The sequence below is a fragment of the Saccopteryx leptura genome, chromosome 10, assembly GCF_036850995.1.
Source record: "Saccopteryx leptura isolate mSacLep1 chromosome 10, mSacLep1_pri_phased_curated, whole genome shotgun sequence".
Classification (NCBI taxonomy): domain Eukaryota; kingdom Metazoa; phylum Chordata; class Mammalia; order Chiroptera; family Emballonuridae; genus Saccopteryx; species Saccopteryx leptura.
In genome coordinates, this window is record NC_089512.1 from 47,217,325 (window position 1) to 47,231,576 (window position 14,252).

The 14,252-nt window shown below is 38.0% G+C and overlaps 1 protein-coding gene across 5 annotated transcripts in view; it reads left to right on the forward strand.

The window, feature by feature from the left end:
- The window catches only part of TMCC1 (transmembrane and coiled-coil domain family 1), a 265,968-nt gene that overhangs the window by 171,191 nt on the left and 80,525 nt on the right, over positions 1-14,252 (forward strand). The window contains exon 1 of one of the 5 annotated variants that reach the window (XM_066351883.1): positions 10,941-11,081. The exons of 3 other annotated variants lie outside the window; for them this stretch is intronic. In XM_066351883.1, coding sequence (XP_066207980.1) covers positions 11,028-11,081 — 54 coding nt within the window. In that variant the 5' untranslated portion in view covers positions 10,941-11,027. Of the gene's footprint in view, positions 1-10,940; positions 11,082-11,619; positions 11,715-14,252 lie in introns of those variants that run through there. One more of the 5 variants, XM_066351881.1, reaches the window with a different exon arrangement.

Genomic DNA, 14,252 nt, shown 5'->3' on the forward strand with positions numbered 1-14,252 from the left:
AAAAGTTATTTATGGGGATTTTAATCTTGGGTCCTTGAATTTCTTAGCATTATATGTAAATTTGTGCATATACACATTTTTTTTTTCTGGAAAAAGAATGAATCGTTTGCATCATATTTTGAATGGGATATGTGATCCAAAAAAGACTAGACTGTTTTTCTGAAGCAGATGGGTAACTGAGGGGCCTCTATAAAGTCATTTTTAGGAATTCTTTTGCAATTTACATTAATGGAACATGTGTTAATTCAGGTTTTAGATTAGACTTCAAATATGTAGGGAATTAACATTTTATTGAATGTCTTTTATGTATCTAGAAAAAAGCTCTTGTACATAATTCATTTTATTCTCACAACATTTATACAAGGTAAATATTTTATTTTACTGATGAGGATGTTGAGAGCCTTTAAAAAGCTTGCCCCAAAACACCCAAAGCTAGTAAGAGGCCACATAAGAAGGAAGCAGCTATTCTTCCTGCTCTTCCAGACTATTGTCGCCAACTGAGTGCCTGCTGTGTACTGGGCATTGCACAGGTGCTGGTGATGAGATGTTGAACACAATAGACCCTTGCCCCTCTCTCTCAAAAAGAAGGTGAGGGGAAGAGGTGTACAGAATAATAAAACTGGTGTGATTTCCTCTAGTTTTAAAATTATTTTAGATATTCCCTATATTGGTCCATTTTCTCTCTCAAAAATGCTAGGAATGCTGTATTGAATTTCCTTTGCCTCCCAATATCTTTATAGGAAAAATACTATTACACAAATGGATAGGGCCTACAACCAAGATTATAGTCTATCCTGCAAAGCTATCAGTTAGAATCAAATGACAGATAAAGAGGTTCACAGACAAGAAAAAGCTAAAGAAGTTCAGCACCAAACCAGTATTATATGAAATGTTAAAAGGTCTTCTTTAAGAAGAAGGAGGAAAAACAAAGATAAAAAATATGAATACTAAAATGTCAATAAATACATATCTAGCCTGACCAGGCGGTAGAGCAGTAGATAGAGCATTGGACTAGGACATGGAGAACCCAGGTTCAAAACCCCAAGGTCACTGGCGTGAGTGTGGACTCATCCCGCTTGAGCACTGGCTCACCAGCTTGAGCACAGAGTCACTGGCTTGAGTGTGGGATTATAGACACGACCCCATGGTTGCTGGCTTGAGCAAGGGGACACTCACTATAGTCCCCCCTGGTCAAGGCACATATGAGAAAGCAATCAATGAACAACTAAGGTGTTGCAATGAAGAATTGATGCTTCTCATCTCTCTCCCTTCCTGTCTGTCTGTCCCTGTCTGTCCTTCTCTCTGATAATCTCTCTCTCTGTCAAAGCAAAACATAACTTATCTATCAAAAATTGAATCTAAAAACAAAATAAACTAACAAGCAGATCAGAAGCAGACCCATAGAGACAGAGAATGTTATGATATGACAGTTGCCAAATGGGAGGAGGGTTGGACTGAATAGGTGAAAAAGGTGTAGGGATTAAGAAGTACAGATGAATTGTTAACAGAATAGTCATGGGGATGTAAAGTGCAACATAGAGAATATAGTCAATAATATTCTAATAACTATGTATGGTGTTAGGTACAAGATTTATCGGGATGGTTACTTAGTTACGTAATGTCTAATCACTGGGGTGTGCACCTGAAACTAATATAATAATGTATGTCAGCTATAATAGAAAAATAAAAATGATTTGAAAGTAAAAAAAACAAAACAAAAAACAAATACACAAGTGAGATTGATTGTCTCATTATTGTCAAATCTATTAGTGAGATCAGTTTAGGACCAGGTTTTCTAATATTTTATACTATACAGTAGTCATCAATCTGCATAGTATAAAAAAATTAAATTAGTTTTTAAAATGCTCAGTGTATATTTATTGCCAGACTGGTGGCAGTGCAGGATATTGTCAACCTGGGACAGTAGTCCAGGTTCGAAACCTGAAAGTCACTGACTTGAGTGCAGGCTCACCAGCTTGAGCATGGGGTTGCTGGCTTAAATATGGAATCATCAATGACATGATCCCGTGGTCACTGGCTTGAGCCCAAGGTCGCTGGCTTGAGCAAGGGGTTACTGGCTCCACTGGAGGTTCCCCATCAAGGCACATGTGAGAAGCACTCAATAAACAGTGACACAACTAAGAGTTGATGCTTCTAATCTCTCTCCTCCTCTCTCTCTCTCTCCCAAATCAATTTATTTATTTATTTATTGTATTTTTCCGAAGCTGGAAATGGGGAGGCAGTCAGACAGACTCCCACATGCGCCTGACCGGGATCCACCTGGCATGCCCACTAGGGGGCGATGCTCTGCCCATCTGGGGCATGGTTCTGTTGCAACCAGAGCCATTCTAGCACCTGAGGCAGAGGCCATGGAGCCGTCCTCAGTGCCCGGGCCAACTTTGCTCCAATGGAGCCTCGGCTGCGGGAGGGGAAGAGAGAGACAGAGAGGAAGGAGAGGAGGAGGGGTGGAGAAGCAGATGGGCGCTTCTCCTGTGTGCCCTGGCCGGGAATCGAACCCGGGACTCCGGCACGCCAGGCCGACGCACGCTCTACCACTGAGCCAACCGGCCAGGGCCTCAAATCAATTTTTTAAAGAAGCTCCATGTATATTTATTAAATCTTTTCTAAGAATAGTTAATTTCTTTTGCTCTCTTTCAGGGCCTTAATAAATAGATAAAAGGAAAAGAGGTCCAGCCGTGTCTCTGTTTGGGTAGCAAGGACATGCTTTCTGTTGCTGAAATAGAGAGACAGAGAGAAAGAGGGAGGGAGGAAGGGAGGGAGGGAGGGAGGGAGAGAGAGAGAAAGAGAGAAACGCCAAAACCCTTGGGATCCAGAATGTCTGGCAATGCTGCACTAGAGGCTACATACCACAAGTTTAGATACACTGGCTTTCCCATCAGGGCATATACTCTGAAGGAGGGAAGACTCTTGTGCAAAAACTAAGCTTAGAAAAGTGTGAAGCATATGATAGTTTTCTTTCTCTGCCTGGCTGATTTCACTTAACATAATAGTTTCCAGAAGGAAAGGGGATGATAGGATGGGATAAACCTGAAGGGAAGAGAGGAGGGCGATATTGGGAAGGGGGCAACAGAGATGTTGAGAGGAATACGGGGGAGGGGAGGATGCATTCGGGGCGACACTAGAATCTATGTAAACACAATAAATTTTCAAAAAAGATTACCTTAAAAATAAATTAAACAAACCTGGATAATTTAATGAAAACTATCCCAAAATATCGTAGAATTAAATTTAAAAGTGAAAATTTTTAATGACAATATTTTCGTAAATAGAACCTCAAGAAAAAGTCTTTATAGGAGAAAAGTTACAAAATACTTACGACCATGATTGGTTTTGACAGACCGGTTGTAACACAATTTGGTCATAAGTTGAGTAGGCTATATGTACAGTACTGTGAAATGATGTTATAAAAATCTTTAAGTCATATTTTATCATAATTTTCTTTCATTATTGTTATATATCATAATTTTCTTTGTTCATTTTATGCCATTTGTATCATCTCTACACCATTTTGTTTCTTATTTTTATATTCATCAGGTTTAAGTACAACACTGCATTACCAGTACAACTGGTTTAATATTTGCAAAGACAATCTCCTCTTGGTAGACATCTTGGGAGGGGTTTGATGAAAAATATCCAAGACACAAAACACAAATTGCTGTACCGAGTCTGGGGTAACAGTTGAAATAGTGCATGCGGAGATGGTAGTGCTGCCGGAAGCTGGTCTGCACTGTCATATGCCCAGCTGGGCAACACTTTCGCTGCCAGACGCGGAGCAGTCATGGCTACCGATTGTGGTCATAAAGTCGAATGGTTGTAAGTTGCATAGGTCGTAAGTCGATCAATACCTGTAATACTATTTAAAGACTTTTAGGTTTCAAATCCATTCTAGAAACATATGAAAAAAAAGTTTGTTAAAGTATTTGGAAAAATCAACTTTCTTTTTTTAAAGTGAAACCTATCTAAATTCAACCTGCTTTCAAGAAGTAAAAAAAATAAAAGAAAAGTGTGAAGCAGCTTTTGGTAGGGGTAAAGCTGCAGAGTAAAGAGCTCTGCTTTTAGTACTGTGACTGAAAAGCTGTTGATATTCTTCTAATTATGAGCCCACAAGAGAAGGTGTAGAGTCAGTGCTTCAGGACATGACAACAGTGTTTTATAATTTCATCATATAAGTCAGAGAGGAGGGTGAGTTTCAAAAAATGTAGATGCATATTTAAAACTACTGGGAAAATGTTTTCTTTTTGTGTTTTTGCTTTTGCACTCCTCAATAAAAGAATTTTACTACTAGATGCAGTGCCTCCAGCAATGAAGTCTAGATTAATTTGATTTAGCACATGACAGTGAAGTGTGTGTTTTCTAAGAAATTTTATTATCTTTATTCCCTTTATTATTGTGTGATAATGGGGAAGTTTCTTGAACATTCTTGCTGTACTCTAAATGATTAACAAAAAATATTGTGACAGTAGTTAAAAACACAGAAATGCTTTATAGGCTGAAAAACCTAGTTTATTGGAAAATAAATCAATAAATAGCAACCAAGTTGTGAATTTTAAGTTTTTCTTAAAGTTTAAAAATTAAACTCAATAATATGTCTCTCAGCTTCAGTTACCTTTATATTTGAAACTGAGTCAAGATTTTTTCTTCAGTAGCACAGCAATTTTATAGACAGATTCATCTATTTGCAAATTCTATATGCTGATTGTAACATACATATAATTATTTTTCTTGGTCTGCAACATGTAGCAAAAGAATAAATCTTATCTGTTTTTTGTTTGTTTTTAGCAAGAGAAAGAGAGAGGCAGACAGACTGGAACAAAAAGAGATGAGAAGCATTAACTTGTAGTTGCATCACTTTAGTTGTTCATCGATTGTTTCTTATATGTGCCTTGACTGGGAGGGGGGTCTGGCTGAGCTAGTGACCCCTTGCTCAAGCCATCAACCTTTGGCCTCCAGCCAGTGACCTTTGGGCTTAAGCCGGCAACCATGAGATCATGTTTATGATCCCACGCTCAAACCAGTAACCCCATACTCAAACTGGTGAGCCTATGCTCAAGCCCGTGACCTCAGGGTTTTGAACCTGGGTCCTCAGCATCCCAGGTCGATGCTCTGTCCACTGCACTACTATCAGGCCAAAAGGGTAAGTCTTTATAACTAACTCAATGCCCACAAGAGTATCTGGCTTATTGTAGGCATTTTATTATTTATTCATGAAATTCTGTGAGAGTTGAGAAGAAGAAGAGAATTTACACAAAGGAAACTCAGGGAAATTTTCAGATGGGCATTGGTATTTGGGCCATAAGATCATGGTGATCTTGGATATATAGAGAGACACAGAAGGACATTCCAGGGCGAGAGAACTGCAGGAGTCAAGGCCCAGAGGTGGTACCGTATGTATGTTTTATGTAGTTTATAAGCCATCCCATTCCTTTGAGCTGCTGTTACAATGTGATTCTAAAGACATTGAAACAAAATTGGAACTAACAAGTTTCCTTTAGGATAAGTTAAATAAAAATGAAGCATCTTCCAAATGGCATTTGTTTTATCATTTTAGGTAGACCAAGCTATGAGAACATCAAAGATAGGTTAAGCCTGACCAGGTGGTGGCACAGTGGATAGAGCGTTGGACTGGGATGCGGAAGACCCAGGTTCAAGACCCCGAGGTTCCCAGCTTGAGCGCGGGCTCATCTGGTTTGAGCAAAAGCCCACCAGCTTGAACCCAAGGTCACTGGCCCCAGCAAGGGGTTACTTGGTCTGCTGAAGGCCCACGGTCAAGGCACATATAAGAAAGCAATCAACTATGAACAACTAAGGTGTTGCAACGCGCAACGAAAAACTAATGATTGATGCTTCTCATCTCTCTGCATTCCTGTCTGTCCCTGTCTATCCCTCTCTCTGACTCACTGTCTCTGTAAAAAATAAATTAATTAATTTAAAATATTAAAAAAAAAAGATAGGTTAAGTAGCAAAGGTAAACAAAGTGCTTATCTTTTCTAAGCCTTAATATCCTCATCTTTAAAAATGAAGCCAATAAATAAGTAAATTGCAGAGTATTTTGAGGATTGAATGAAATACTGTATATGAAGAGCCTGATACATAAAAGGTTGCTATTCTTCTCGTAGTTACCAATAGTATCTGTAATGAAAATAGTAATACATTGTGGTGAAGATATGTTTCATTTTCTAAAAGAATCCATGGTACAATGCAGTGTAACAGCTTTATAGGTATTCTAGTATCAATCATACATACTCCAGTGCCATTTGTGTAATGTGACTATAACTTTGAGCATTTTATGTTTTAATTTTCTACTTTGAATATTTCACATAAATATACAGAGGACTAGCTGCTTATTCCACAGATTCGCCAAAGCATATACAGGGGATCCTCAGGTTACAATATGGTTCCATTCCTACAACAGTGACATAACCCGAATTTTGGTGTAAGTTGGAACACACCCTATCCTAAGTCACTTACTTATCCTAACACAGTTGTAAAATGATAATCTACAACAGAAAAACACAACTATGCCACAGAAAAAGGTAAAGGACATAAATACACTGTACTGTAGTAACAGAAAAAAAATGACAAAAAACGAAAGTAAAAATTTTTTACCTTTATTCCTGTTGTTGGCTTGCACACTGGAAGGGGCATTGCAAGGTGGGAGAGAGTGACCTGTTGGGAGGAGGAAGCTGGAGAGGCAGGAGAACCTGCAGAAGGTGCTGGAGATACTGGGTCAGGTGAATCAGAATTGCCTAACGAACATGCAGGAGACACTGGAGGTGATTCTACCTGTACTACCTGTACTTCATCACAAGAAGCAGCTGATATAGAGGGTACAGGATCTGTTGCAGGCCTCTCTACCTTCTTAAAGAATTGTTCCAGGTTAGTCTGGAAGGTTGATGACTTCTTCTCTTCCAAAATCTGCCTATAGCATTGCAGGGCATCCATAACAGCCCTGAAGACCTTACTGAATTTCATCGCTGGGGTTCTCAGCCTGAAATTTTACCAACCCACCCTCTACCATAGAAAAACCTTCTGCCAAACTCTTGGTAGTAAATCTCTTGGGTCCTGGGGTTTCCAGCTCTTCCTCTTCAGCTGCTTTTCTAGTTAATTGAGGTCCTCAGCAGACAGCTCCTCTCCATGTGATGCCAGTAGCTCTGTGACATCCTTAGCCTCCTCCTCCAAATTAAGCTGTTTACTGATGGCGACAACCTTCTCTTACAACCTCCACTGACTCCTCAAAGCCATGGAAGTAATACACAAACTGGGGACACAGTTTTTTTCCATACACCATTTAAGTTTGTTCACCGTCTCAATTAAGTTTTTATGGAAGTGAGCATTGTAAACTCGAAACGTCATATGTCGAGACTGTCATAACCCGAGGACCCCTGGAGCACAGATGACACATCTCTACAGAAGTCTTTCCTAGAAATGTTTAATTCCTTTCTTATCCCTTATTCCAGCTCCTCTATAAGTTCAAATTTGTAAAAATTACAAGAAAAATCTTCTAAGAGAGTTGAGTCAGCCAAAGATTTTATCATAAGAGGCTTTAAAGTTAAGGAAACTAGGGCTTAGTGAGACTTGTCATAGGTAATTAGTGCCCAGACAGGGTATTCAATCTATGTTTTCTTCTCTCCTTGACTAGGACTCTTTCTTTAGAATATATCATTCTGTCCCTTATCAAGTACATCTATGCAGTAATCCTATATTGATCTTAAAGAGTTGAGGTGGCTGAGGAGAGAACAAGTTCTGTTAGAAATATTACATGGAGAAGTGGTTTTTAAGTTTTACAGCTTTTTAAGAAATTCAACAAGGTTTAACAGCTTCTTACAATAGAATTTATATACCATGCACTTCATCCATTGAAACTATAATTCTATGACTTTTTCTGTATTCACAGAGTTTTGGAATCATCATCACAATTGATTTTAGAACATTTTATTACCCCCAAAAAGATACCCCACACATCTTAGCCATCATTGTCCAGTCTCCCCATTGCCCCCAGCTTAGGCAACAACTAATCTAGTTTTTATCTCTCTAGATTTTGTATGTTCTGGATATTTTATGTAAATGGAATCATACAGGATGTGTTACTTTGTGACTATATTCTCTCATTGAACACACTGTTTTCAAGATTCATCAGTATTGTAGTATATCAGTATTCCCTTCTTATTTACAAATAATATTCATAATGCTGTTGTGAATATCTTTGTAAAGATTTTTGCATGGACATAGTTTTCATTTCTCTTGGGTATGTACCTAGTGGTGGAATTGCTAAGATCATATGGTAACTCTATGTATAATTATTTGAGGAACTGCCTGACTGTTTACCAAAGGGAGTACAACATTTTACATTAATACCAACAGTCTAAGAAAGTTCCATTTTCTCTACATTCTCACCAACTCTTATTTTTGTCTGAGTTCTATTATGACCATCGTAGTGGGTGTGAAGTAGTATCTCATTGTGTTTTGACTTGCATTTTCCTAATGGCTAATGATATTGAGCATCTTTTCATGTGCTTATTGGCTATTTCTGTATCTTTTTTTTTTTTTTTTTTAATTTAGAGAGAGGGACAGACAGACAGGAAGGAAGAGAGATGAGAAGCATCAACTCATAGTTGCAGCACCTTAGTTGTTCATTGATTGCTTTTTCATATGTGCCTTGACTGGGGGGCTCTAGCTGAGCCAGTGACCCCTTGCTCAAGCCAGCGACCTTGGGCTTCAAGCCAGCAACCATGGGGTCATGTATATGATTCCGTGCTCAAGCCGGCAACCTGAGGGTTTCGAACCTGGGTCCTCAGCATCCCAGGTTGACGTTCTATCCCATTGTGCCACTGCTTGGTCAGGCTTGTGTATCTTCTTTTGAGAAATATCTATTCATGTCCTTTGCTTATTTTTAAATTGGGTTTTCTTTTTAATATTGTGTTGTAACAGTTCTTTACATATTCTCTATATAAACCCCTTATAAGATAAATGATTTGTAAAATTATTTTCCCATTCTGTGCATTGTCTTTTCATTTTCTTAATAGTGTTCTTTGACATTTGACTACCTACTTTATATATTTTTTTCTTTATGCTTCTGGTGTCATATTTAAGAAACTGTGACTGAGTCTCAGGTCATAAAGATTTATACCCATGTTTTTTTCTAAGAGTTTTAGCTTTTACATTTAGATCTTTGATTCATTTTCAGTTAATTTTTGTATATGTGTGAGGAAGGGTCAGCTTCATTCTTTCACATGTTTAATAGACACTTGTATCATTTGTTGAGAAGACTATTCTTTTCTCCATTGAGTGGTTTAGGCAAAGGAAATTATTCTTAACCATTGTTTTTGAAGGAGATATATAAATGGCAGAAATGAACGCATTTTAGGTAAATTATGTAGAGTGTATGAGGTCAAGATACTTAGACCAGAGAGTTCTATTACTGTGGCTGACAGTTGGAAACTGTAAGTAATAGATGAGACATCTGCCAAGAAGGAATTACAATATGGAATTAGTAAAGTTGTAGTAATAGAAGCCTATCAACACATGACCTGATGGTCTCAACCTCTTTTTTTGAATTAAGCCATGAAATCTTCAGTTAATAGGATGAGTGTATAGAGAAACGCTGAGGGAAGTTTAGTATGAAATTTTGTAAGATAAAGCCAATATAAAAAGAAATTGGTTGAAATAGAGCATGAAAAATGTTATAATTTCGGCCTGACCTATGGTGGCGCAGTGGATAAAGCGTCGACCTGGAAATGCTGAGGTTGCCGGTTCAAAACCCTGGGCTTGCCTGGTCAAGGCACATATGGGAGTTGATGCTTCCAGCTCCTCCCCCCTTCTCTCTCTGTCTCTCTCTCTCTCCTCTCTAAAAAATGAATAAATAAAATAAAAAATTAAAAAAAATAAAGAAAAATGTTATAATTTTATTTTCTCCAAATAAACACAGAAGCACAGTCTAGACAATGAATTGAATGGCAAAATACTGGAAAGAATGTTAGTGAAGAGTCAGAATTCCTTGGTTCTGATCCTAATCTGCACTAGGTATGTAACTTTGAATACGTCACTTAGCCTTTAGAACAGGGATCCCCAAACCTTTTACATAGGGGGCCAGTTCTCTGTCCCTCAGACCGTTGGAGGGCCGGAGTATAAAAAAACTATGAACAAATCCCTATGCACACTGCACATATCTTATTTTTAAGTAAAAAATCAAAACGGGAACAAATATAATATTTAAAATAAAGAACAAGTAAATTTAAATCAACAAACTGACCAGTATTTCAATGGGAACTATGCTCCTCTCACTGACCACCAATGAAACAGGTGCCCCTTTCAAAAGTGCGGTGGGGGCCGGATAAATGGCCTCAGGAGGCCACATGTGGCCCGCGGGCCGTAGTTTGGGGACCCCTGCTTTAGAATGATGTTTGACATTCACTGAGGCCATATCATATTCAGGACTTTTTGCAAGCCTCAATCTCCTCTCTTGTAAATGGAGATGATTCCAAGTTATTTACTTTGAAAACTTTTCAAAGAATTATATCCATGGAAGGGGATTATTATGCTTGAAATTTAGAAATTCAGTGTAATTGTAATATCAGCAGCTGATAGTATATGTCTGTGCTCAAAAGAATTCTGCAAGGTGTATTGTATCCTTATTTTGATTACGAAGAAACTGATATTCAGTGATTATGAAAGTTGTATAGTCAGTAATCCGTAGAGCAGTTATTCTAATTCAGTTCTGCATGATTTAACTTTGGCTTGAAAGATCCTAGTGTGTGAAGGGGTGGCAGTAGGCAATAGGGATTTAAATTATTAGACATAGGTAAATTAAAGTTGTAATTCCAAAGGGTTGATGAGTCCTAAGATTGGTGATCTCAGAGGTGAGGTGGAACAGTGTCATACATTAAGGTCAAAGGTATATCCCATTTGATTAACGTCTTAGTTCCAGAAGGCGCTAGATATATTGAAGCACAGTAGTACAATAGTTTATTCTTGTGTCTGCTGGAATCTTGGAAATTTTTGTTCAAGAGATGGGGAGGAGACGGAATACCAGTGAGGTAATGAAGTCAAGATGGAAAGCAGAGGTAAGTACAAGAGGCCAAAATAATATTACAGCTTATGGAGATGGGTAGACTTTGCCTTGAACCATGAGGCAGTCACTTCTTAGAATTAATTCTCATATTCATATCTGTTGGAGACCCTTTTTATCTCACCAGTAAGGTGCCTGTGGTTAATTTCTAAATGTCATGTAATTAATCACCTCTTGAATAATTCATAGCTCTGATTTCTTGGCCCCTTGTGCTCTTTTTATCCTTTCCATGGTCAAGTTAAGAAACATTATTAGGGAATATAAAATGAATAGCTCAGAAAAGGAGTACAGAAAAGAGTCCGAGAAAGGAGCAGAATAATTTTTATTCTTTGACTTATCCTGTGCCATTATTTTCTTGATGACAGGTACAAAGTTCAAGTTTTAGTTGTTATCTGCTGCTGCTATTAAATTATCAAACAGTAGACACACTTGTCTTTGATGGAGTTTAGCTGTTGGAGATGTCGTCACCTGGCACAGGGGAAGCAAAGAACTTTGAACTTTAATTCTGATTTGCAAACTTTCAGTTTCTACACAGTGTTACATGATGGTTGGTGTCTATGAGAATAGATGTATGATGGAAATATGTATAGGAAAGGTAGCTAATAAAATACAGGATGATCTTACAATTGTGAGTATACAAAATACATTCTTTATTATACTACTTATTAATTATTGTATTAATTTTCATACGAACAATTTGAAACCTACTTTTGCTCAACCCTGTATATTGAGCCTATGCTTTATGTGAAGTAGTCTGAAGCACTTGAAGATTAAGTTAGAGTCTGGGAGGGCACAAAGGCCTGAGCTATTTTTGTTTATACTGTTCTGCTTCTCAGAAATGGTAGAACTGGGATTTAGTAGAAAGGACAGTTGAGTTGAAAAACAATATTTGAGAAGGGTAATGCTGTGTGCTAATGTGGCATGTATGTGTGTGTACATGTGTATTTAATAAATGATGGGGGGAAAACAATAAAAATATTATATGTACAAGAAAAAAAAATACAGTTTAAACAAAAAAATTAAATGATGGGGAGTAGAAAAAGAGGGAACCAAACGTATGATTCTTAAGTCTAGTTTACTTCTCTCCTATGGAGTGTTCTAGAGCAGGGAATCTAAAATTAGACTGCCTAAGTTTCTAGCATCTTTCTTCCTTTCACTGCTTTCTACAACAAGGTGATGCCAGACTTCTCAGTTTTTGTGAACACAGGGCATTGAACGTATTTAGTGTGAAGGGAAACTAGAATTGGGAAAAATATTTTTAGGCTTTTTACTACATGGAGATTATAAACTGATTGCCAGACCACTCACCAGTGAACTCAATCTTGTAGTGTGTGCTGACCAACTGCTATCAAAAACCCAGGTTAGATCCTTGATATTTGGCAACAATATGCTAAAGCAGGGGTAGTCAACTTTTTTATACCTGCCACCTATTTTTGTATCTCTATTAGTAGTAAAATTTTCTAACCACCCACCGGTTCCACAGTAATAGTGATTTATAAAGTAGGGAATAACTTCACTTTATAAAATTTATAAAGTAGAGTTACAGCAAGTTAAAGCATATAATAATTACTTGCCAAGTTCTTTATGTTGGATTTTCGCTAAGTTTGGCAGAATAAATCTTTATAAAACAACTTAATATAGTTAAATCTATCTTTTTATTTATACTTTGGTTGCTCCACTACCGCCCACTATGAAAGCTGGAATGCCCACTAGTGGGCAGTAGGGATCAGGTTGACTACCACTGTTCTAAAGGGAAATATACACAATTCCTCTGTCTATCCTAGCCCTCTTTCAGTATCAAATCAGGTTATCAAAAAGCTGTAGTCCTGAACCATGTTCATTTAACTCTTGTAGAAACTCACTCACTAGACTATGATTTTATAATAAGCCCTTGAGTTTTGTTATAGATGGGTAAAGAATTGTGTATGAAGAATGTATTTACATCTTTTGTAGAAATCATTGTTAAAGATTTCAACTGTTTTCTTATATAAAAGTCTACAAGCAAATTTCTTCTTCAATTAACTGTGCTGATAAACTCTTAAGCACTCGTTAAACAGCTGTTGAAAAAGTACAAAATATTTCCATTTTTGCTTTTATTCCAGAAAATTCAAAAGAATTTAATTGCAGTAACTAGTCTTAGTTTGTGTTTTATTTTTGTTGTTGCTGTTGTTTTTTTGTTTTGTTTTGTTTTGTTTTGTTTTTTGTTTTTTTCCAAAGTTAGAAGCGGGGAGGCAGCAGATAGACTCCTGCATGTGCGCCTGACTGGGATCCACCCGGCATGCCCACCAGGGGGCGATGCTCTGCCCATCTGGGGCACTGCTCTGTTGTGTGGGAGCCATTCTAGCGCCTGACACAGAGGCTACAGAGCCGTCCTCAACACCCGGGCCAGCTTTTGCTCCATTGTATCCTTGGCTGTGGGAAGGGAAGAGAAAGATAGAGAGGAAGGAGAGGGGAAGGATGGAGAAGCAGGTGGGCGCTTCTCCTGTGTGCCCTGGCCCGGAATCAAACCCGGGACTTACACATGCTGGGCCAACGCTCTACTGCTGAGCCAACCGGCCAGGGCCATTTCCTTTATTTATTTATTTTTACTCCTCCCCACTCCACTTTCATTATGTATTAACAGACCCTTTTTTTTTTTTGCTTTCTCAATATATGTCAGATAACATGTACTTGGCACTTGTTTTCAGCTGCCTTGCATGGATTATTGTAATAGCCTCTAAAGTTCTCTTCATGTATCTATCCTGTCCCTCACTCACTCTGGCATTGTTTGTTCTTTACTCAGAGTGACCCTGTTAAAATCTAAATCAGATCCTATTCCTACTCTGCTCAAGATTTCCAGTGACTTTCTTATAGTAGTCTACATAGTCCTGCCCAAGTCTGACCAGCCTCTCACCATCACACCTCCTTGTCCTTTTCTCTCATTCCTTCCTTTGTTCATTCAACCTCCTTGCTGCACACCAAACCCATTCCTATCTCAGGGCCCTTGAACTTCATATCTCTTCCTGGAACACCCTTCCCCAGATACCCACACGGTTTTATTCAGATCTCTGTTCAGATGTTATTTTATCAAAGAGGTCCCATCATCATCTATCCCTTTTATTCTGCTTTATTTTTCTTCATAGTATTTATCACCAATTAATACATTATATCTCTATTACTTTGTTTA